This window comes from Ictidomys tridecemlineatus, chromosome 4 (assembly GCF_052094955.1).
Source record: "Ictidomys tridecemlineatus isolate mIctTri1 chromosome 4, mIctTri1.hap1, whole genome shotgun sequence".
In the NCBI taxonomy this organism is placed as follows: Eukaryota; Metazoa; Chordata; class Mammalia; order Rodentia; family Sciuridae; genus Ictidomys; species Ictidomys tridecemlineatus.
This window is the reverse complement of record NC_135480.1, coordinates 202,470,721-202,496,895: the sequence shown is the minus strand read 5'-3', so window position 1 is coordinate 202,496,895 and position 26,175 is coordinate 202,470,721. Positions and strand designations below refer to the sequence as shown.

At 42.8% G+C, this 26,175-nt stretch overlaps 1 protein-coding gene across 10 annotated transcripts in view; it reads right to left on the bottom strand.

Annotated features, from left to right (window-relative positions):
* Garnl3 (GTPase activating Rap/RanGAP domain like 3) overlaps positions 1–26,175 on the bottom strand; it is a 145,694-nt gene that overhangs the window by 95,669 nt on the left and 23,850 nt on the right. For 7 of the 10 annotated variants that reach the window (XR_013438305.1, XM_078048246.1, XM_078048247.1 and 4 more), the window contains one exon: positions 18,349–18,418. Coding sequence is in view for 8 of the 10 variants with exons in the window: in XM_078048246.1 (XP_077904372.1) it covers positions 18,349–18,418 (70 nt within the window). In the remaining 2 variants the exon portion in view is untranslated. Of the gene's footprint in view, positions 1–18,348; positions 18,419–18,489; positions 18,703–19,415; positions 19,549–24,094; positions 24,135–26,175 lie in introns of those variants that run through there. The other 3 variants (XM_078048244.1, XM_040286341.2, XM_040286340.2) reach the window with 3 other exon arrangements.

The window sequence follows — 26,175 nt, the reverse complement described above, 5'->3', positions numbered from 1 at the left end:
GTTCAAATCTCAGTTTTACATTTATTAGCTTACTGGAAAAGTCACTTGATCTTTCCTTGTTACATTTTAGTTTCCTTATCTCTAATATGGGGATAATGACTATATCCACTTCTAGGTTCACAGAGAGAATTTGATAATGTAATATATATAATAATCCCAGAGTAGCACCCAACGTATCAGGTGCTCAATAAATATTATGCTATAACATGTGTTATTATAATAATATGACATTGATTAATATAAAATGCTGATTAGCATTAAATCACTAATTAGTGGGTTAGTGATTAAACTGCCTTAATGCTGGATTTAAACTCTTGGAAGATCTGTTTAAACATTGATCCATCTAGTAAATATTACTGAGAACTTATTTTTCAGGGCCTGTTTGAACTGCTGGACTAATAAAGATAAATGCAATATGATCCCTGCCCCGGAGGACCACAAATCCTAATGGGAGAGAAAGACTATACGTATAAACAGATAAATCACAATGCAACCTGGTTAAATGCCATAACAACAGAAGCAAGCAGGGTGCTGGGGGAGGTCAGAGGCTGGAAAGACCCGCTCTGCCTGAGGCAGCGGTGGAAGGCTGCATTGCTATAACACAATTTATTCTGGTACAGGACCTTTGAGAAATGATTTCCAACACAGCAGGCTTTTTAAAACAGCAAATACTTGTCAAGAAAGCAGACCACTTGACCCTGTACATACAAATCTGCCTGTCTGTCTGTCTGTCTCTCATACACATACACACACACATATACTCACCCCTGACTTAGAAAGAACTGTTCAGAAAAGAAGAACATTTAAATGTATGCATAAAAATAACTATGGGCAGAAGGCATTGTCCCTTCGCTGGTGGGCGCTGCTGTGTCCTCATGCTGAGTGGTGCTCCCCACCAGCTTCCTCCCTCCCATCTCTGTCTTTCAGTTCACTGCTGGAGGGAGGGATGGGGGAGCCAGGTTCAGGGACAGAGGTATGTGTACTTTTCCTCCCACTCTTCACCTTCTGCCTGTGCCAGGGACAGGAAAAAGATTTGGGAAGCTGAGCAGGTGAGTGCTGAGCACCATGATGCCTGAAGGAACATCATCCAGGAGGACAGATAGTGACTGGAAGAGAAGCAGTGAGAACTTGGCCCTGGGCTCAGGCCTTGCTTATCATCCTCATCCTGGCCACATCCTCAGCGAGATCCACATCCATCATGATGATTTTGCCAATGGCCTGAGCTCGCCCTTCTGCCTTCTCCCACTTAACGACCTTGCCTGGCTCCAGAGCTTTGCCACCCATCCTAAGACTCCAGCAACGCCCTCCCCCCACACTGGCACAGTGCCTGGCTAACGCACTCTGGTCTTTTGGTTCATGGCCTCCAGACTTGGGGTTAATAAAGTTAGTGCTGGTCTAACTTATGCACAGGCCTTGTCTACTGCTGACCCCTCATCAGGCCCTCAGAGTCATGACCACCCAGTCACCCACACATACTCTCACCCCTCTTCCTGTGTTCACAGAAACACATTTCCACAGGAGCAGGCCTGCAGCCAACTCATCCCACTCAACTTAGGCTAGCTCCTCTGGGCCACGGGCCAGGGCTTCCATTCATTCCTGCTTCCTTTCCCATCACAAGTCCACCCCATCAACCACTAGTCACCTCTCTAGAACCCTCTCTCCTGACAGATGGCCTTGCTGCGCAGCATGCCACCATTTATGAGGTAGGTCAGGATGGGCACTGTCAACAAACTCTCCATCTCAAATGAACTTGCCTCAGTTTCCAAATTCAAATTTATCTGGCTAGCAGGAAACACTTGTGGAGATCCAATGCAGAAGATGCAACTCATGAGTGAAGGCCACCTTTCATCCTACGGTGAAATATCAGAACACTCTCTGCTTCTCCATGACCAATGGGGAGGAACCGAGAGATGCATTTGGTGACTGGCTTTGTTGCTTCCAATAGAACCAATCTGGTTAATTCTTCCCTCCACTATGGCATTTTGGGTCAGAGATACTGAGTTTATATGAAGAGCAACTGCATTTTGAGGTATCCCACCCACGCCAGCACCTCTTCTTCCCTTCAAGAAAACAACGGGCAGGAAGTGGGGAGGACTCTTTCCCAGTTAGAAACCATGGAAGCATCCAAGCCAGCAGTCTTGAAGAAAAAGCAAAGGAATTTCACAGAGCCCAAGATCAAGTGCCTGAGAAAGAAGTTTGCCCAAAGATGTTTTGAAAGGCTAGGAGGAAGCTTATCCGTGGAGAAACTAAACAGTATCATAGGAATACAGGTAGGTGTGCAGAATGAATGTTTGAATGGCCATGGCAAGAAAAGCAGGAAACTCTACGTATGTGCAGAATTCAAATTAGTGTCTGTCATCAGGATCAGAGGTGTCAGTGGTAGGGGGCCCCAGATCTGAAAGGTGTTCCAGCTGCGTCAGGAGGATCGCCTTGTCAACTTAAATTGACTCAGCCTCTTATGGGCCTGGGCTTATATGTGGGCACTACTATGCTTGGCAAGACCACCCGTTTTGTAAAGTAGGGATAGTGGCAAAGGAGAGACCAGATCAGCAGGCTTATTGGAAGGATGAACTAAGGTGTCTACTGTGGTATTTTTGTAATCTGGTCAGTTAATAAACAGAGCCTACTGTCAAATTAAAAAAAAAAAAGAAAGAAAGAAAATAAGTGGGAAAGAAAAAAGATTCTATTGTAGAAAATGCAATGTTTATAAGCCAAGTGCCACAGATAGGGAGAGAGACAGGTAGAGTCCTGGGGCAGAGGGCTGGGGAGAATAGTTTTGCCTACATGCCAAGTTCTTGGCCTCACCAAAGGGAGAGGCGTATAATCTGCATCTTGTTCTTTGATCTAGAAAGCTGACATTTTCTCAAGCTTATGTAAAGAGCTAAGCAAACATTACTTCAATATTCCTCTTCCAAACAGACTACTTCTTGTAGCCCTGAGCTCCCGCTGTATGTAAATTCTGGAGCCACTGGTTCAGATCAGCAAAGAGTCAAGCACAGGAGAACATCCTATCTCACGCTGGCAGAGCTTTACAACATAAACACCAACTGGACGCTGGAAATCGATCAGGAAGCTTTGCACAATCACCGGCCACACAGCTGTTGAGCTCAGAGAAGCTACAGTCCTCAAAGGACAATGACAGCAGAGGACCAGTGATACACTCTGAATGCTGAAGAAATAAGGTCTGAATAGCTTTTTGTTTTTGTTTGTAGATTTTGTAAGAAGGAGGATAAAAACCCCCTTCAATATAGGAGCTCTGGAAAATCGCTACATACGATCCTGAAAATTAAAAAAGGAAGTATAGCATTAATCTCCCCCCCCACACACACAGTGCTGGGGAATTGAACTTTAATACATCCCCAGCCCTTTAAAAATTTTTATTTGGAGGTAGGATCTCACTAACTTGCTGAGGCTGGCCTCAAACTTAAGATCCTCCCACCTCAGCCTCCTGGATCAATGAAATTAAAGGTATGTGCCACTGCACCTGGCCTTTGAATCAGTCTTTACTTCAAACTCAAAATAAAATTTAGAGAAGCAATTGCTGCCCTCAAGGAAATGGAAAAAAATAATCTCTCTGTAATAGTACGTAAAGGTTCTACACATGTTGAGATAAAACAGGCCCAAAAAACACAAATGGGGGATGAAAATCTTCACTGGAGAGGGAAACAAGTGTTAACCTTAGAAAACTGAAACACTGAGCTGTGGGTGGGGGATGCCCACCTGGAATCCCAGCTACTTGAGGTTGGAGGATCATCCTGGGCAACACAGCAAGACTATCATCTATGAGAAAAGAAAAGCATAAGTACAACAACATTTTTAAAAACATTTTAGATGCTAAACACAGAATGAAAAGGAACCAAAATAAAAATTAAAAAAAAAAAAAACGAAAATAAGGAGAAAAAAAAGACAGTTATGGAGGAATGAGGAAAAAGATTTTTATTGTTTCAAGGTGGGGGAGCAATAAATAAAGATATAGTAGAAGAAAATATTCATCCCTGACTAAAGACCTGGGTCTAAAAAGCACAAAGATACATGTTTCAGGCAAAATTAATCAAAACAGAAATGTGCAGAGAAATTATGGGAATTTTTTTTAATAAAAGAAAAAAGAACAAAATTTTGAAAAAAATTCAGGTAGGAAAGGTTACTAAGGAAGAAAGAAAATAAATTGGAACTACTCCTCTTAAGTAATCATACTGGGTTAAATAGCACTGCTCTACCCCATTCAGGTCCACCCTGAACCTTAGAACATGACCTTATTTGCAAATGGGGTCTTTTTTGCAGATAAAATTTGTTGAAATGAGGTCCTACTGAATTTCTATGGGACCTAACTCCACAACTCTGACTTTCTAAGGGAAGAGGAGAAGGAGGTTCAGATTCAGTGGTGCAGGGAGAAGGCCACGCGAGAACACAGAGACAGTGGAATGCAGCTGCAAGCTGAAGGGGGTCTGGAAGGTGGAAGGGTAGGCAACCCCAGACGCAGCAAGAGGCAGGGAAGAACTCCTACCCAGAGCTTTCGGAAGGAGCATGGCCCTGTAGAACCTTGGTTTTGGACTTTAGCCTCTAGAACCTTGAGGGAATAAATTTCTATTGTCTTAAGCTGCTTGATTTGTGGAAATCTATGATAGCAGTTCAGGAAATGAATATAGTAACATCAATATTTGTGAAGTTCTAAGAGTATAAGGCAGTTGACTCAGAAATCTTAAAATCAAGTTGTTCTCATGGAAACGGTAACTCAGTCATTTCCAGATATGTAAGGATTAAAGAAGGTACCGTCATGTCCCCTAGCACACTAACCTGAACCTGCAGGACAAGCACACTTACCTAGAACCACTGCCATTCACTTGTATTGGGGAGGTTACAGCCGATGTAGTCAGATGTAAATAAGAAATATGAGATTTGGATGGAGGGAGACCAAGTTGTTTGTGGAAGAGTATCTATGCCTTCAAAAGATGATACTTTGTTTTTAAGTAAAGAAGCACAGTAAAATAATAATATGTAAAACATATAAGTCCATTTTATATATAAATTTAATTACTGAAGGGACATACCTAAATCTTCATAGTGATTATCCATAGGTGGCAAGATTATGGATGAATTTAATTATTCTCTCTGTGCTTTTTAGTACATTTTAAATGTTCCATAATAAGGGTAAGTCAGAATGCACATACACATATACAAAGGATGAAAAGCAGTATAAAAAAGTAGGAAAAATAATTTATCAGAAACCACATTTCTGGGCTGGGGATGTGGCTCAAGCAGTAGCGTGCTCGCCTGGCATGCATGCGGCCCGGGTTCGATCCTCAGCACCACATACCAACAAAGATGTTATGTCCACCGAGAACTAAAAAATAAATATTAAAAAAATTCTCTCTCTCTCTCTCTCTCTCTCTCTCTCTCTCTCTCTCCCCCCCCCTCCTCTTTCACTCTCTCTCAAAAAAAAAAAATTAAAAAAAAAAAAAAAAGAAACCACATTTCTAGCAAAACTGATTGTGTATCTCATATGTGAACACCCAGCAGTGAACTTGGTGCTGCTGGGGATTCAGTTAAAAAGAATCCTGACCCTGTACTAGGACAGGTAAGGAAGGCCCACAAATTATTACAGTGTGAAATACAATGGGTGCTGGAGGAATGCGAGAACTGCAGGGCTCTGGAGAGGGAAAGGTGATTTGCCACAGGGAAGCCAGGAAAGGCGGCCGGGAAGAGCAGGGCCTTGGCAGGGGCAGGTCCAGCAGGGCGTTCTAGAAGGACAGAAGGTGTGAGACGGCCTCAGAGGCCAGCGTCACGGCAGATAATGGCCTGTTAGATGGATCCTGGGCCATGTGAGCTAAGGCTCAATGACAGGTTGGAGCGAGACCATGGAAATTCTGAAATCCTAGGCTAAAGAGCACCTAGTCGGTTCCCTAAGCAGAGGAGAGATGCTGAGGGTGATGCTGCCATTACTTGTTGGAAAGCATAAAGATGACACTGCCAGGGCTGTCCAGGATGAAGGTCCTCTTACAGCATCAAGGAAGGCAAAGCTCCCAGACTGAAGCGAATGACAGCTAAGAACGTGGACACACTAGGTAACAGCACACTCGTTTACATTTCTTTGAGAAGTCATAGAGTCAGGAAAAGTCCCAGAAGCTCACAGGAAATGGAAATGACACAAAAGTCACTCAGAAAAAGGAATTCCTGGAAGTGAACCAGGCAACCTGGAAGTGAACCAGACAAGAAGAGAGAGGTAAGAAACACATAAGAAAATGAAAGTTACTTTCAAAATGGAAGATGCATGCCGCTCAGCCCACTCCAGATGTGCTGATCAGGATGTGAATTTTAAACAAGCCACTCAAGGAATTTGTAGGCACAATGGAATTTGAGGGTCACTTATAGCAAAGGCACAATCTACTGTGAATAAAGGGTGTATGTGGGGGCAGTTATGTGGTGCTGGATGAGGTAATCAGCCTTTTTGCAACTCAGTCACCTCAGCTGTAAAATGGGGCAATAATGGTACATACACCTCTCTGTAGGCAGTTGTAAAATTCAAATTAGTTTACACATCGAAGGCATTCAAAAGACTTCCACCGGCCATGCACACTGGTGTGGATGAAGAGCAACCTGGCCATGGAGTCTATTTGGAGTACAGTCCCAAGAGGGTTTGGCAGGAGATGGGTGGGCCATGGCTGGTTTCCTGTTTCTGCAATTAGCAACACAATAGAAGGTAGTGCCATCTATTTGGTGGTCTGGCATGGGGCAAGAGGGATGACAGTAAGTTCAGTTTGGGGCACATTGAGGTTTGGTTGCCACTGGGCCAACCAGTAATGATGTCCAGGGGGCATCTGGGCAATGGATCCAAGGATAGAAATCTGGACTCAATATGTGGATCTGGGAGTCACCAATCTACACTGAAGCGTGGGACTAAGGAATATCACCCAGAAGCAAGCAGAGTGAGAACACCTGGGACAGATGTGGAGGAACATCCGCATGAAAGGCCAGGCAGAAAAGGAATCCCTAGGAAATGCTGAGAAGGAGAAGCAGGGAGACACCAAGGAAGGAGAGAGTTCAGGCAGGGGAAAGCGTGGTCCCATTAGGCAAAGGTGGAGAAACGCTGGTTGAATTTGGTCTTGGGTGACCTTGGCAAGAGCAGTTTCTGTGGAGTGCAAGAAGGGGAAGCATCAGGAGGAGAAAATCAGGAGGGATCAAAAAGAGAAGGTGCAGGATGCTGGAACATACTCCCAATGCAGTCAGCACGCTCTCGTGTGGGTGGAGCAAACCCAGGTTGAGCCTGCAGCACAGCAGCAACTGCAATAGGCCAGTTAAGAAGCTGGGCCCCAAAGCACAGCATCTTTTGCCCAGGTAACCGCTTTAATTAAACCAGTAAATTAATTAAAAAAAATATTACTCATGGCTCAGCAGTAACAGAGGGATGAGAAACCTGAGCTCTTTTTGATAAAGCACATGCAACAGGAGAAACTGGATTTTTTTCATGATTTTCCCTCAATGGAAAAAAAAAAGCATACACATTATAGATATTTCTCTCTCCAAGAGAGAGGGCAAAGAAGGTGCTCCAACCGTGGGGTAGCCGTGCATTGGCAAAGGCGTGGCTTTGCCGGAAACAGGCGAGAGCCTAAAGGAAAGGGTCTCAGTTTAAAGGCACCAAGAGAAACTTCAGTGCTCTTGGATCCACAGCCCCGGGGGAAGTTTCTCAAGCTGCCTGCCTGGAGCAGTTAGTAAGTGAAAGGGGCTACATTTCTGCAGGCCAGACAAAAGAGCTCTTCTTGTTCAGAGCCTGTGTGGTGAAAGGTTGGCTAAAAGATAAATTCCTTTCCATCTTTGATGACACCAAAAGAAGGACAAGAGCAGTTTTCAAACTCTGTGTGCCCAATGCTTCAGCTGAGATGGGAAGACTTGCCTAAATTCAGAAGAAAACGGGCCCTTTCTAAAGGCAGCTTTCAGAAAACTGAGAATACTTTCTACTCATCAGAGCAACATCAAAGGCATAGAACATTCCACGTTTTGATCAAGTCGACGATATTTTTTCTACAACCAATGAGAAATATTGCTGAGCCTGTCTTACTGGTATGAAAGTCGAAGCAGGTATATGAGGGGCATGGTGGTGGGCAGGGGACATTGTGGTACAGGAAGATAAGTGGGGCACCGGAAGAGACTGCATGTCGGAGATGCTCAGAAAAATTTTGCCACTGGAGTGCACAAGAGATCACAACCAAGGAGGAAACTGGTCTCTCTCTCTCCTGTGGTGAAGAATTAGCCAAGTAAACAATGTGCTTCACAGTTTGCATCTCTGGTTATGAGGGCAGGGGCCTGTTAGCTATCATGCTGTTGATTAAGAGTAGCTGTGTTTACTCAACAATCAACCTGATTTCCTTAGAAAACACTCTGTAAGCAATTTGAAAATACTTTCAGAGTATAGCAGGGTACCACATGTGACCAGGTGAAGGTCACTGGAGTCAAAGAACAAAGACCCCAGGATACTAGCAGAAGCAAGAAGTAGTACAGAGACACAGAACACATGGACTTGAGGAGGAAATACCTGGACATATAGGAGGCAATATGTGACCTCTGAGGAGAGCAAGAGACACCCTGACCCACAGGAGGCAGGGAGGGGGGCACTGGAAACTCTTGTTTTGAGAATGGAGACCATTCTGGTGACAGATATCATGGAGGTGGCTCTTCCTGGGAAGGACTGGAGGTTCTGGTATTCATGTATGGTGTGTGTTTAGCTAGGCCATTTGGTATGGGTCTGTGCCTCAGCTATCCATGTTATTAACACATGGCTCAGTGCTCAAGATGGTCACCAAATGGCTGGTCAGGTGGTGCTAATTCTGCCTGCATTTTGTTGATCCTAGGAAATTAGGTCATAAAATCACACTGTAGAAAAAAGTGGGGTAGGGAAGAGACAACTGTTCAAACCATTCCCTAAAACTGAGCACGTCAATGGCAGACTGAAGGATTATGCTGTTAAGGCTGGATGTAGAAATACCTTGTGTTTATGCTCTATCTTATGTTCAAAACAGGATTGAAAGCAGCTTAGTGAATGATATCTTACTCAAAGGATAAAATTAGATAACAGCACACTCCGAACAAGGGTGTATCAGATGTGGATAAACAAACTGAAAACAAGAGAAAAAGATGAGCAGCCATCTTATAAAGCCTCTCAAGGTTACCAGAGGCAAGGAAATAAGTAGAGTCCTGAGATTCCTAGAAGCCACTAAATAAAGGAAAAATCCCTTCCATTTACAGGATCCTCTCTGCTCATAAGGCTGACCACAAGCTTCCCAGAAGAAGCATGGTAGGTACTTTTCCATCCTAAGAAAAGTTTTTCTCCTAGGTCCTCTTAAAGGAGACACTGTGTGACAGGCTAAGAGAGCTCCTCAGCAGCATCCTCCAAGACATACACCACCGAGACCCGTCAGGCTGTTCTCCACTCTGTCCATCAAAGCAGATGAAAGGCACAAAGCCAAGGCACAAATCAAGAAATGCAAGTCTGCGAGAGAGCAGGAAAGGCAGGCCAAGTGTGTGTAGCTGTCTTGGGTTGGGCTTGATCCAGGTATTAAATTCAAACCATTTGAGGCATGGCCATCTCTTTGGATAACTCTTTATGAACAGCTTCTTAAAACCAAGCTTTTGTTAAGATTCGACAGAAACAGTTTGAAACGATACATTTGAATTAAAAGCTAAAGCAGGGTGCTCTGTGCTGTTGATTAAGAGCAGCTGTGTTTACTCAACGATCAACCTAATTTCCTTAGAAAACACTCTGTAAGCAGCCAGACCATAAGAATATGAGATTGTACCCTAAAAGATTAGGTGTAGGGGGATTAAATGTCACTTCTGGCACTTGCTAGCTACGGGACTTTTCTGAGATCATCAGTAAATGGGAATCCATTCAATGTCCACAAGTGTCTTCTGAGCAGCTGCCGTGTGAGGCCTAATCAAATAATACCCATCTCTGATGGTTGTTACTGAGGATTAAATGAGTAAATGCATCTCAAGGATTCAGTATAGCAACTGGATCATGGCAAGCACTGAATAAGTGCTCAAACTAATAATAAGGACAACAAATTAATAACCATAATAGAAGATTTATGGCTCCATTCTAATGCATAAATATGTATATGATTAAGATCTTCAAATTCTACCCACAGAAAATGGTTGCAATAATTGTAGCCTGGCAAAGCTTCAAAGTCAGCAAGACCAATCACCCACAGCCAGTAAAAACATCAAGAAGTATCATCAGAGTTCTGGACCACACAGAACTGCTAGTGAGTGTGCCCAGATAAACATGTCTCAAGGTACCAGAGGGAGCTGACCTGCTGTGTGAGACGCAGGCTCGAGCCTGTTATACCAGAGAGCATCTGCCAACACTGGGATGGCTGTAGTCCTTGAGGTGGGGTGTCCCAGGGGGAGATACGCTGGCACCTTCACTAATCTCTCACTTTGGTGATGCCACATAGAATATGATTTCTCCTGTTAATGCCCATGTGAACAAAAACCTACTGGACTCTGAAGAGAGAATAAGACTGTGCTGGATCAGGGATGCCTGACCGGCAGCTAAGTTACTCATTAGCAAACTATCCTCTTTCTGGACACCAGTCCCTCAGGCATAATTCAAATTTGTGCTTGAGCAAAAATATAAATTACTACATATAAAACTTTGAGAGCCCTCAAAGAGTCAAAACTTCAAACATTAAAATCTGCAGATGCCAGGCATGTTCATTGTCAACCATTCCTTTGATAGTCATTAGATAGCACAAAAGCCAGATGTCCTTTGAGGCCATTCTGAGTTCCTAAGAACTAAATCCCACCCCTTTCATAGGTTTGTTTCCTCTTGGCAGGGGAGCATGCTTGTACCTCATCCAAATGCGGGTCCGAGTCATTAAGAACAAGTTTAGGGAGGAATGGACAATATTCCCCCTTCTTTTATCCTGATCCCAAATTACCTGCAGATGGTGACCTCCCAGAAGGACTAAGAGAGAGGGGTGCACGAGAATAAGCAGCCTGATGGGACAGGAGGGGAGAGGTCTGTATTGTGCCCAGACCATTCATCATTTATGCCACTCAGTTTCTGCTCCATCAAGTCGAAGGCCGAGAACAGATCAATAAAAGCTACAAACAATTTTGTGCTTTTCCTGACCAATTTCGATATAAAGTGATGAAGAATGGTGGTGGTGCAATGCCTGTGCCTTGCAGGATGCTGCCACGGAGACCAGACTTGTAATTTATCAGGAAGAAAGATGGTGTGTGTTTTAGGCGGAATACACCACACCTAATGAGTCTAACTGCATTGGCAGCAGGGGTAGGTGTCAAAGAGGCTGTTTTCCTTTCCTTTATTAATTTTTCATGGGTCAGGTTATTCTCTAATTTCACCTGGATCATTCATTCATCTAATCAATACTCACTAAGTAATGCTAAGCCTTGTGCTTGGTACTAGGGATACCATGACAAGCAAACAGCCATGATTTCTATTTCTCAGGAAGCTTATAATCCATATCCTTATTTATGGGATTAGTCAAATGTCAGGAAAAAGAGTACACCAGCAGAGGGAGAAATGTTCACCAGGTGCTTGTAAATAATCTACCACATGAGATACATTTTGGGGTTTCAGCCCAGCTCCTGTGTTTAAAACTGATGTGTCTACATCATTTTCAGAGAAAATGTGCCCTATCTACAAATTCCGTTGAGTAGACAGTTCTAGAAGATCATGCATAGACCCCTCTACCCTGAGCACCACTGTTTGAATCAGTGATATATACCTGTAAAAAGAGGAAACAATCCATAATATTCTACTTGAAATGTTAAATAGACTACAATGGGAAATGTAAATGTTGAAGACTCGGGGTCTGGAAATCAATTTAGTAATAAAATTTTATGAGAATTTAGCATGTGCCAGATTCTAGAAATAAACAGTGAACAAGTCAGACACGGATCCCATCTTCTCCTTGAATGGAGAGAGTAGTAAATAAATACATAAATGAAATACATAGAGACTGTGGTAAGCAATGTTCAGAGAGTACACAGGGTGCTGAGTTAGAGGACAGCACAGCAGGGACACTGTGGAAGAGGCAGGAGCTGCTCTGAGAAGCGGGCGTTTAGGCTGAAATCAGCCACAGGAAGCTCTGGGGAAGCCCATTCCAGGGAGAAGAATTAGCAACGGCAGAGTCCTGGGACAGGGAAGAATTCAGTGCATTCTAGGGACCAATGAGGACAGAAATTGAAGCACAGTGAGTGAGTGAGAGAAGGAAGAGAAAGGCAGAGTGGGGCGTCTTGCAGGGCATGGTAAGCGTCCAGATTTGAAGCGTAACCATCAACCAATGAAGGGGTTCAAAAAAGAAAAGGCATTGTGCTCTCAATATTTACAAACATCATCGTCATAAGACAGACATATTGACCAATGAGAGAGAAAAGAAAGCCAGAAAATTAACCCTTGTGTATAGGGTCAGTTGATTTTTCAGAGGGGTGCCAAGATCATTCTGTGGGGAAAGACAGTCTTCAATAAATGATGCTGGGAAAGAGGTGTGTGTCTGGGGGCGGGGCAGAATCGAGGTTCATTGGATTAGACAAAGGAGAATGAAGGGAAGGGAGCGGAGGTGGGGATAGGAAAGACAGTGGAATGAATCAGATGTCACTTTCCTATGTTCACATATGAATATGCCACAGTGAAACTCCACACCATGTACAACCACAGAATGGAAAGTTATACTCCAATTATATACACTATATCAAAATACATTCTACTGTCATGTATAACTAAAAAGAACAAATAAAAATTAAGAAAAGACTAATAGAGGGTGGAAGAAATAGCCCTAGGTTCAATCCCCAACACCACACACACACACACACACACACACACACACAAAGAGCAATAGAATGGCCTATCTAAATCTATCATATGAAAAAATACTAGATATAAATGGATAATACAGTACAATCTAAAATTAGATGTTTGGGCTAGAGGCACAATCCCCTGGAAGAGTATGTGCACAGAATGTACAAGGAACTGGGTTCAAACTTTAGCACCATAATAAAATGCAGATGTTAGGGTGAGATGATGTTGAAAATACAGCAGAATATGAGTCTCCTGACCCTCCCTCTATTTACAGATCCACCAAATAAACATTTACTCACCTAAAAAAGAAAATGGGGCTAGGAAAGCTGATCATCCACACTCAAGAGAATGAAGTTGGACTCTCAACTCACATATATATGGAAATTAAAATGAATCAAAGACAAATATAAAAGCTCAAACTATAAAAATTTTAAGAAAAATGTAGGGGGAAATCTGCAGAATAGTGAATCTGACAATGAGTATTTGGATGTAACATCAAAAGCACAGGCAACAAGAGAAAAAATTATAGACAAATTAGATTTATCAAAACTTTTCAAAAGAACTTTTGTACATCAAAAAACATTACCCAAAAAGTAAAATGATAAATCAGAGATATCCCATTCTTATATCTGATATGGAATTAATATCCTGAATATATAAAGAACTCATACTACTCAATAGCAAAAAAACCCAAAGAAGCCAATTTAAAAAATGAGCAAAGACTTGAACAACCATTTCTCCAAAGAAGATATATAAATGACTTATAGCATTAGAGAAAACAAATCAAAATCACAGTGATTACCTTATGTACATATATGACTGCAGGACTGATGTGATTCTACAACATGTACAATCAGAAAAATGAGAAAGTATACTCCACCTATATATGATATATCAAAGTTCAAAAATACATTCTACTGTCATGTATAACTAATTAAAACAAAAAAAAATTGAAAATCACAGTGAAATATCACTTCATGCTCCTTAGGATACTATTGCATATAAATTTTTGGCAAGAATGTGGAGAAACTGGAACCCTTGGGTACTACTAGTAGAAATAGAAAGTGGTCCAGCCACTGTGAAGACTAGGTTGGACTTTCTCAAAAAGGTAAACATGGAATTACCATGTGATCTGGCAAACTCGACTCCTAGTTAATATATTCCAAAGAATTGGAAGCAGGGACCCCAACAGATATTGTACACCAGTGTTCAGAGCATGTATGATTAATAGCTAAAAGGTAAAAACAACCAAGTCCATCAACAGAAGAAATAAATGAAATGTAATTACATATGGATATCCATGAAATACTACTTGTCCATAGAAAGGAAAAGAAACTCTGATAGATGCCATAACAGGAATGAACCTTGAAAACATTATGCCGAGTGAACTATCTCAGACACAAAAGGAAAAATTTCATATGATTCCACTCATACGGGGTACCTAGAAGAAGCAAATGCCCAGACATAGAGAGTAGAGTCTACAAAGAGCTGGGGAGAGGAGGGGTGGGGAGTAGTGTTTAATGGGTACAGAGTTTTAATTTGGGATTATGGAAAATGTTCTGAGAGCAATTAGCAGTGATGGTTGTATAATATTATACATCATATTGCCCCTGAATTATATTCTTAAAAGTGGTTAAAATGGTAAATTTTATGTTGTACATACTTTAGCACAATAAAAATGAAAGAATACACCCACCCGTCTGGCTGCTGGCAAAAAGGGACCAGAGAGAGGTGATGTGCAGTCAGGGGAAGCTATGTGTGGAGAGAAGAATGGTGAGACACAGAGCAAGGTAAAGATGAGAAATCATACCGGCCAGAGAGGAACAGACAGAACAGCTGCTGGGCGGCCAAAGGGGGCCCAGCTCTGCACTTCATTCCTGGGAGACTCATCCATGTCTTTTCAGTGAATTACTTTATGCTCAGCTAGACTGACCGCCTCTGGGCTCCTTGAAGGGAGAGGAGCCTGATGAAGGCTAGGAGTGTAGCTGAGAGCCAGGAAAGACGTTGCCTGGGATGCCAAGCTCAGGTAGCTGGTTTCTGAACAGGACTACAGCTCCAAGAAAGCAGGAGACATGGCATCCCCTGCCCCTCAGATCCTCGCATGGTGTCTGCACATGCAGATCTTCAAAAGGGGCTGGGGGTGGCTCAGCAGTAGAGTCCTTGCCTGGCATGGGTGAGGCACTGGTTTTGATCCTCAGCACCATGTAAAAATAAATAAATAAAATAAAGGTATTGTGTCCATCTACAACTAAAAAAAATATTTAAAAGAAAGATATTTATCCAATGAAGGTTAAGAATCTCTCCCATGAGTTTACAGAGATCTGGGATTCCAGGCTCTCACTTACCAAATTCATATCAATAGCCACCATAGGAATTTAAGTCCCTAATTTTCCCCTATTACTGCTTTGAATGGCCACGCTTAGCTTTTCACAAAGACTTATACCTAATTTGTTCAAAGTCAAAGTCTCTGCTGACATTTCCATTTTATATAATCCTGAATACTTTCCATAAAATGTGAGTTCCAGCATGTTCAACATTTATTGGATTCCCAATGGTTTCCATCATACCAGGCAAAGAAAAGTTAAACCCACTTTCTTATGTATATAGAACACATAATGGTTTTTAATTTCATAATACAGTCACCCTCCATATCCATGGGTTATATATCCAGGGATTCAGTCAACAATGTATCAAAAATATTTTGAAAAAAACTGCATCTATGCTGAAGATGTAGAGACTGCTTCTTCTTGTCATTGCCTAAGAACCCAGAGAGTACAGAATTAGTTACCTGACATTGTGTCTTACTAGGCATTATAAGCAATCCAGGGAAGATGTGAAACACATGGAAGAAGTGTGTAGGTCATGTGCAAACATACCATTTGATATAAGGGATTTCCCTCTCATTTTAGCACCCAGTGGGAGTCCTGCAACAAACCCCCTGCAGACATCAAGGGAAAACTGTACTCTATTATCCAGAGGTGAGAAAAAATATTGCCTTCCTTTCAAAACACAATGTCAGAATTTCAAGAGAGTCTTAGATAGCAAAGCTGGAGTTCTGCTCGTTTCCTTTTTCTCACTCATTCCAACCACCAGTGCATACGTTACTTCTAACATGGGGAACTAGAAACAACCTGATTTTATAAAAAAAGGGACACTTTCACAGATAGCCATTTATCACCAAATTGGGCTATCATGCTCAGATTGAGATGGCAACTCTTTAGAAGGAGACATTTACAAAACATAGTTAACTGAAAAGAGAGGAATGCAAAAGCAAACATGCAATTTCATTACAGTCATCTAAAAATGAATTTTGTAGCTATAAAGATTATGAGGTACCGAAAGGAGATGAAAACAGTTGCTACAAGGCAGTGAGACTGTTTACAGGATTTAAAAATATATTTAAAGTTTGTCTTATAAGATTTTTAAAAGTGAACTATGAACACACACACACACACACGGCTCCAAAATGAATGAAGATTTTTTGGCCAGGGCTAACAGATGCCTTGTCTGGGATTCTATAAGGCAGGGGTTCTTCAAGTGTGTTGCCTGGACCAGCAACATTACATCAATCTGGGAATTTGTAAGAAACAGGTTAAATTTGAAACTCTGGGCTGGTCCCAGTGATCTGTTCTGATAAGCCTTCCAGGTAATTCCCATGTCTGCTCTAGTTGGAGAGCCACTGCTGTCAAGTACCATTCTGAGGTTCTATGACTTCCACAGGTCTGCAGGGTCCACTTTTCTTCCCGTGTTTTCCCAAGCACCACTCTCACTGTTCACAAGAGCTCCATGCTACTCAACCAAGTGTAGGTCTTCACTGACAGCTGCACTCCTGCTGCTGAATTTCATCTTTACTGCTGCAGCCAGTTAACATGCACTGTACCCAGGTGTTAAGTGCTTTATTGTATCATCTCATTTAATCCTCATGACAGCCTCACAAGGCCAACGTCCCTATTGTATGGAAAATGGAAGCCAAAAAAAGTTCAAGATCACATCACTAGCAAATCATGGTTCAAGAATGACTTCAGAGCACAGGTTCTTTGCACCACTAAGGTTCAGAGAAGTAATGGGCTGGTGATATAGGTATGGTAGGGCTGGCGGGTGGACCCAGGCCTGCCTGGTTCCAAAGCCTGTTTGCCTTGTATCCACTCAGCTCTGCTGCCTCACACTCTCTGCTAGGCAGAATCATCTGCTCACTGCCCTTGGAACGCATCATTGCCAAGAATCATGCTGCTTGCCCACATCTCCTGTCTATTCTCTGCCACCCGCCCACAGCCCACAGCTCTCCACGAGGCCTTCCATGTCACTTCCCTGAGATTCCTGGCAGAACAGTTCCCTCCCTTCTCTCGTCCCCCACCATGCTCTCTCTGTGTCCTGCTACATTTACCAATTCCCACTCTGAGTCACAGCACACAGCACACAACTCCTTAAGGTGAGGCAGAGGTCTAAGTTGGCATGGTGTCACCAGTGAGTGACAGAACAGGCACTGATTGAGTCAATCAATGTGTCTTTTAAGTGGCTAAATTCATTCTTTAGATATTTTATGTATCTTCTCTGCCCAGCTGGAAGACATTAAGCTCCTGAAGAACATTTATTTATTTATTTTATATTTTCAAGAGTCCTCAGCCCTGCGCCAGGTATATAGTCAAGTCCATAACATAAGCTTGAATTCAAGTAGAATGCTGCTGGTGCACAAGTCTGGTATAAATTTCTCTACTACTCAAACCCTGTAAAAAGGCAGCTTATGTTAACGGGATAATCAGGTCCTATACTAATGGATATAGCAACTCATTTTTTATAACTAGATAGAAACAGTAGATTTAATGTTCTTAACAGAAATTAAACAATAATAAGTAGAATTTTATGAGTACATTTTCCTAAAATTTGTTCAAAACTCTATGCAATTGAGGAAAAAATTATAATTCTGGTCTTTCAAAAAAGGTAAAAATGCTTATACTATACCTCTTTTAAATGAAAACATATTCTTTATAAAAATCATACCAGAAACTCCAATGTCTCTCATTAGGAAAAGGTGGGTATCTTTCATCTATTATAGTCATTCATCTAGTTCAACTAGTATGCTAGTAACAGGAGAGAAGATCGCATAAATATTCCAACTCCTGTCACATACCCAGAAAGCAAAGGTGCTGAAAATCAGAATAAGTATTTCAATAATAAACCTTGAAAACCAGCTCTTTAAACTTTTAGAAACAAGGTAATATAAAAATGAAATGCTACCTTTATTAATTCACAAATTATTTTATTAAATCCATACACCATTAACAGGAAAATATCAAGCCACAACATATATTTAACAAACTGAAGACATGAGGTTAAAAGTACATAACAATAAAAATAAAGATGATCAAATTATCACAGCCTTTCAATAGATATTTATTCCAATCCAGTCCTTACCCTGTACTCACATGGTCTAACAATAAATATATAGCAAAAGATTCGATGAGTTTGGCTGGCAATCGTCTCTAAATCTACATCAATGGATCATCACTGAACAGGCAGCATCGACTTACCAGCTCCACAGATCCATAATGTTTCCTACTGAAATCCCCACGTCTACAGCCTAGGTCTTCCGAGACAGAGCTGGAACAAAAATGCTTCATCAGTATTATACATAGCGATCTGGCCACAAACCTTCTGCAGAAATCAACTACCATTTGCAAAAAGGGCTGCTATGGAACGGGCTTGCAGCGCCCTGGCTCCTCACTGCAGGGGAGCCTCCGTGCGACAGATACGGTCCCCAGCAGCCATTGCAGAGCCCGGGTTTCATGGAGCCCTCAGTAAAAAGAAAAATGCCCGAGTCATCCCTGGAAGTATAGGCAATGATTGAATTAAATATTTAGTCATTTGGAATCGATTGAAATTTCCAAGGCTACTGGTGGTTTATAATTTCATTTCTCTATTACCAAAGGGGATAGAAGCCCTGCAGTAACTTGAGGCAAGGGACAAAGCTGCTGAACCAGATCTTGCAATTATCTTTTGCTTAAGTCTCTTTGTCCCAAATATGCAACATAAAAATAACCAGCATCATTTAATGCTATATTTTAAGCAGGAGACAAAAACTCCCAAATCCCAGTAGGCCCTACTCCCCAGCGCCCCCTCCCTCCACTTTAATTTAAGACTTTTATGTGGCAATATGAAAAAAGACCAAGACTAACAGAAAATCTGAAAACTGAACATCTGAGTCTCTTCGATTTTTTTACCCAGCAGCAGCTAATACATCCCACTTCCTCTCCCCCTCCCCACAAAATCAGGCTTAAATCAGATAAGAAAACTCACAGGTGTTGTTGAAGAGCAATTAAAACAAAGACAAAATTGTTCCTGCGTTTATGTCTCGAAAGCATAGTTATTCCTTCAAAAGGCACATACCTTATTGGCTAGTTAGTACCTTTAGGACCCCAAGCAGTACTCATGAATGCAACAGAGATCCACAAAATACAAAACAGTTTTAATAAGTTTGGTTCTAATACGTCATGCAAACAACTCTAATAAAACAGAAAATAAAACAACAGAGGAATCACAGGTTTAATATGTTCAAAACCTTTGGAATGTAACGTGCAAAGAAAGGTGCACTCGGTACCTTTTCATCCTTCCTTACAAGGAGGCTACATTTTCTAAATTACAGCCCTCTTGGTAAATTCGGAAAGACACCAGCTCTGATGTTTAGCATCCACAGAACTGACTCTCTGCCAGGACACTGTTTGATAGGCTCCAAGGAAGACAGCACGAGAGGAATGAGATTAGAGAGTCTAATGGTATTCTGCCTCCACCATTTCACAGAGACGGCTGAATTAATCTTATATGAGGAATTTAACCTTTTGTCGTCCTCACTCCCTTAGCTGAAAATGTATAACAGATCAAGGAAGGCAGTGTGGGAGGGGTCCCAGATGCTGCCCCAGCTACCTTCCTGCTTCTAGTGACATCATTTTCTTCCCCCGCAAAAAAATCTCTGAAGGAGAATTTTAAAACTTTCCCCTGTGGTGTGTTCCTGTCTGTTAAATCTTGTCTACACTCTCTCAACCCATCCTGCAAACCCTCCTAGAGACACCACCCTCCAGGTTCCAAGATCCTACCCCAGCAGCCTGAGGTTAGTTTACTAAGAGATGGGGGCTCTTGAGAGGAACATCCATGCACAGACTGACATGGGGCACAAAGCAGATGCCAATCTCAACCCACTGCTGCAGTGCCAGCCAGGCCCACAATGAAACCAGCATCAGCAGCAGTTCTAATGCAAATGGCCCATAACACGAAAAGAGCAAGGATGCCAGCCCCTCCCGGGTTGCTCTCAGTGCCACTGAGGGGGTTCTAAGATGCATGCCAATAGTTAGAAACAAACACAAGAAAGACGGCAACCTTATATCCCTGGAGCAACCACCTCCCTTAGACACTCATAGGGGAAAACACTGCCCTCTGAAAAAAACTGAGGGAACTACAAAGAGACTGCTGCTATCTGCTGCCCCTCCACCCCCACCGCTAATTACATTTCATCCAATACACTGCAGAGAGAGAGAGAGAGAGAGAGAGAGAGAGAGAGAGAGAGAGAGAGAGAGAGAGCGCTTCCTCATGGTAGGGGCCAGGCTGGACTCTATGGGGTGCATTTCTCAGGTTGCAGGAGGCACTCAAAAGCAGTTGTCAGAAGTGCCCCCTTCCCAGGCATAAAGCACCAGGGTTCCAAGTGGAGGGGATAACCCTGGGCTCCAGAGGAGCTCTGTTCTCCTCTCAGTCCCAGGACTGGCCCTCTGCCTGACACAGAGTGGGCAGACAAGCAGTAAATGCTTGCTGCCTTAGTGGAGGCATCCTGTCAGGGCCCATAACTTCAGGGTCTCGGTAGCTAGTGCCTAAAGGCATCCCTTGTGGGCAGGGAGGAAGGCTGCCTGTTGCCATCCTCCCTGATGGCCACTGGTCTTTATTCCCTCCATCCAGCCAGTCTTGGCCCATAAGGCAGCCATTATTATATGTACACCAAAACCTGTTTCTCTTGGGCTTGTTGCTGGACTACATTTGCTGGCCTTTGTTACAGTATATGTGACCATGTGACAGCTCTGGCCAAAAGTATGGGCAGAAGTGGGTGAACCACTTCCAGGCACATCCCTTCCTGGAAGGCATGCTGTCCTCCCTGGTGGCCACCAGAAGGACCTGCAGGAGGGCAGAACTTTAGGGTGGAAAAAACCCATGTCTTTGAATGCCCACATGAAAGGCCATACCAAAGAGTATCCAAATTGGAATATGATGTGAGCAAGAAACAAACATTTAGCTGTACCAGTCAGGTAGGATTTGGGTTTGCCTGCTAAAGCCACTGTGTTGACTGAACTAAACAGCATCTCGTGAGGGTACCCTGCAGCAACAACATAACAGCCGAGATATAGACCTGGTGGCAGACAGTAGCCAGTGAGAAAACTGATCTCAGAGGTCCCCAAAGTGGCAATGTGTATTATATAGTCACAAAATATTTGGTAACACTCATATCCACAGTAATTCAGAAGGTAGACCATGTACTTTCTGAGGCTGCAGCTCCTGGGAAAGGGTCAGACAGAATCAGAGTGAAATCAGTGCCAGCTCCTACTGGCTGACCTTAGCAAGGGTTTTTATAAGAAAGAGACCAGCTCTGGAAAGAACTAGATGGGTTTCAAGTGAAGATAGAAGGGAATAGAAAAAAAAATAGAAAAAGGGAATAGAAAAGAGGCCTCAAGGACTTGACAAATCACTCTGTTTCTGGACTCCAAATAAGAGTCAAGTGAAATGCAGGTGAAATGCAGGTAGGCATGAGAGGTGCCTCTTCCTGATCTAGCCTGTGACCATTTCTCATGAATAACCCATGGTCTCTTTCTTTATTTGCTAGCTGAATGGGGAGGATGAGGACTGGAAGGAGCCTTGGTCTCAAATGGCAACATAGAAGATTCTAACTGGGAATTCCCTTGCTGGGCTGTGCTGATGGTAAGGACCAACTCATACTGTTTTCAATCATTAAGAGCCAGGGCTTATCTATTAAAACAGGTAATTTTATCTCCATCAATATAGCTCTCCATAGGTACTGGAAACTAGTATTAGAATAACTTCCACAAAAGGCGGGTGTCAGAGGGCTGGTAGGCCACAAGGACTCTGTATCAGAGATTGGCAAACTGTGGACCAATCCAGCCCCTGCCTGTTTTTGAAAGCAAAGTATGACTGGAACCCAGCCATGCCTATCGGTTATGGATTATCTATAACTGCTTCTGCAGAATGACAGAGGACTTGAGTAGTTCCAACAGAAACTAGGACTCACAAAGCCCAAGCTATTTACTAACTGGCCCCTTATAGGGGGGAAAATAGTCATCCCTTCAAGTAGTCCATGAATCCCTATAGCTGGGTTCAGGTGCTTCTAGATTTTAAAATCCATCAGACTCCTTAAGGGAGCTTTGTACAAGTGCAGATTCACAGAGGTTGTGGTTGGTATGTCTGAGATCCTAACAAGCAACCAAAAGACTTCCGCTGCAGGTCACCCACAGACAATGCTTTGAAAAATACTGCTCTTCCAGACACCACTGGAATCCCCAGGAAACCTGCAAATGGTTCTACAGCACTTTTATAAAGAAGATCAAGGCCTAGGTCAAGGTTTCCATGAACAACGAGGTGCAGTGTGATCCTTCCGAGCATTGCTCTGTTGCACACCTGGGTTCTTAGCCTCTCTGGGCATCAGTCACCTCATCTCTAAACTGGGCTGAAAGCAGCACCTACTTGACAGGGTTCTAAGCAGACAAAGCACTAACCATGATGTCTACTGCATGGAAACTACTCTCAATGTTATCTATTATTATTGCTCTTATTATTAATATAAGTTCCTCTTAGGCTTTTAGAGAGAGACCTAGGAAGAAAAGCTTAGCATAAATGATTATCAACTTTTTTATTCTTTTCTTTTTCTTTCTTTTTGCAGTGCTGGGGATGGAACTGAGGACCTCCTATGTGCTAGGCAAGTGCTCTACTTCTGAGCACTTGCCTAGCCCTGGGTATGAACTTTTTAATGCGTTTTAAGTAAAATGTCCTTTTTCCCTCCTGCAGCAGTAAGGAGGACCTGGGTCAAGCACCAGCCTTCCCAGGACAGGCTGAGGGGAACACCCCAGCTCAGCACCACTCTCCTTCCTAAAATTGCTGGCCTCGCAGGGTGACTTCATCTGGAAAATACCTGAGGCCCACTGCTGCAATGACGGGGAAAACACATGAAACCTGGCTGGAGGATGCCACCAGAACCAGGCAGGTGCCGCCGAGAACCGCGGGGCTTCCAATTCCCCACATGCAGTGTGGCCCAGCTTGAAATAGAAACCCTTCTGTTTCAGCAAATGAATGTGTGAGAGTGCTGGATCACACTTTGCAAGCATGAACAGAGTGGAGGACCTCCATGTTCAATTTCTACATATGGCCTGGGAGGGAGAAAAGACTTCCAGCTCTACACCGAGGCTACCCGAATTGCAGTTATGTAAGTCAGGTTCCTGGAAAGCAGGATAATGCCCTTTGAAAAGGCAAGAGCTGGCAAAACTGAACAAGAGAAAAAAGGGAGCCGAGCAACCCCCAAAGGGAAAGCCAACTCATGACACAGGCCCTCACTCAAACTGGCCCAGAGATCAGTGCTGACCCTCACAACGGGCTTCAATGTTTCCCAGCCCCAGTGGAAGGGTTAAAGCCAACAGTGACAATGGGGACGCCTCTTGGGTAGCAGAGAGAATCTGTGAAAATCAACAGGCAATTTTTTGAAGCCTATCAACAGCCACTTCAATGTCAGGATCTCCAGGAGGGACCCTCCCCCTCCTCCACCCAAGCTGAGAGCAAGAGACAGATGGAAGGGATTCCCCTAAAGAAGGCCAAAGAAGCGTTTAACTGCTGGATTTCAGATTTGGGCTTGGAGGGAGCTCAGGGTGTCCTAACACAGGTTTCGAATAGCTGATGGCATGTTGTCTCGTTTTGTGAAGATATGTCAAGTGACAGAAAAGCAGAGATGCAATTACACATTAATTTCTAATGATGAAATGGAGGAATTCTGTCCTTTTCTGAAGGCAGTGAAGTATGAGGAAGAGGTCTGGAATGAAGGGGTCTGGGAAATCAGAGCCCCTTGATTCTTAGAACTCCCCAGATGGCTCCCTATTCTCCTGCTGTGTCTGGGGGTACAGTCCTTGTACTAGGATCTTAAGTGTACCCTCCCTTAGCAAGATGAATCAGCCATAAGGTGGTCCTAGACCTGAATTTCGGTCCCACCATTTGCTAGCTCTGTGACCCCAGTCAACTACTTACCCACTCTGATCCTGTTTCCTCATCAGTAATATGGGATTAAAATAGTATGTCTCTGTGAAGCAATTAAAAGACATCATAAGGTGTTTAGCACAATGTGTGGCACATTAAGTAGTTATTAAATAAATGCTAATTATTCTAATTGTCAGAAACTTCACATATCTTGGCCATCACCACACCCAATGCATCTTACAGAGTGCCTGTTGTAGTAGATCATCAATAACTATCTGTTGAATAAACTCATCATGAATAAATGCTTAGCTCTGCTCCCCTCTGCTCTACCTGAAGGTGTATCTCTGCTTCTTCTACCTCCCTGCCTCCCAACCTCCGGTTGTAATATTCCCTGCTGCACCTTCAGACACATTTGATGTCATGCTGTTCAATTAACTCTCTCATTCCAAACTTTCTCTTTGAAGTGCTAAAGGCTGAACCCAAGGACACTTTATCACTGAGCTACATCCCTAGTCCTTTAAATTTTTGATTTTGAGGCAGGGTCTTAATAAGTTGCCCAGGCTGACCTAAAACTTGTGATCCTCCTGCCTCAGCCTTCTGAGTAACTAGGATTATAGGCATGTGCCATCACGCCCAGCCATTTAAATCCTCTTTTGTTTAACATTCTGGAATGAATTCCTTCTACAATATTTATGTGTCCACTAAGTTTCTGGCAAAGACATGTGTGCTCTAGAATTTATCTGATTCTCTAGTATTGATGGTTTTATGGTAATTCACTGCAAGATTCCCTTCACTAATGATCTCTACCAATGCCTTCAAAGTTATATTTCAGAAATAAAAAGTGGCAACCACACCAAATATTGGAGAGGTTGTGGAGAAACTAGAGTTGAAGTTCTTTTACTCATTCAGAGACAGTTACTCAGCACCTACAAGGTACCAGGTACTGTGCCAGGTGCTAAATCTGCGATGCATGGTCTCAGCTCTCAGAGAGCTTATGGTGCAGTGGAAGAGATAAATCCAAAGTCCACAGAACTTCCCAGGAACAAAAATACTGAGCACGTAAAGCACACCTGTCTATAGGAAGCTGGTAAGATGGTCTCCAGTGTACACAAAGCCTGGGAGCTGCCACATTCTTGTCAGCTCAAGACCCACCACCTGGACACCTGAGAGATGTATCTATACAGTGAGTGATTCCTGCAAAGTGGAATGTCCACACACCTGCTCCCTCCCTCCTGCCTCTCCAGAGGATCTGCTGGCTTCTCCGGTTTTTGTAAGCTTAAGATTGCTAGGTTTTCAGGCTCAGGTAGAATTTGCTTTGGAAAGCACTGCTCCATGGGCATCTATGAATGCATGACCAAAAAATGTTAAACAGAAACTCAATGTAAGGAAAAAGACTCAGCAGACAACATATGTTGCTGTGCACCTCCTTTAACCACTGCAGATCTACTTCTGTGGGGAAATCCCTCCAAGATCTGTCTTCCCTAGTTTTTCAAAGTCTCCCTCCTAGGAGTCATAGACCTGCTTGGATGTGCACCCAGACCTTAAAGGGAGATGTGCTACCCAGAGCATACTTATGTACAGTTTGTAGGTGGCCAGAAGTATAGGAAGCACCAAGGTCATTTTGACCCTTGCTACTCAGTGTGCTCCTTGCACCTGAACTTGTTAGAAATGCAGGATCTCAGGTTCCACTCCAGATCCACTGAAACAGAATCAGCATTCTAACAGACCTTCCAGGGATGCATCTAACACTGAAACATGAGATGCCATGTTCTAGACTTTGGTTCTCAAACCTAGCTCTCTATCAGAATCATCTGGATTTTTTCCTCTTATTGGTTTTACTATGAAATACTTCAAGATAAATAATAATAAAGAATTATGTAATGAACAGTACAGATACACTTGAATTCCTATGTACCTATCCCTGACCTGTTTGATCTCTCCCTCTCCTGACATAGTTGTTAACTGGGCTTGTACATCCTGCTAATTTTATTTTATTTTATTCTGTTTTTTGTTGTACTGGAGATTGAACCACAAAGAAATACCACAAAGAAAATACCATAAAAATACCATATTTGTACATCCACAACTATTTCAATTTTTTTTTTTTTAACTTGAGACAGGGTGTTTTTAAG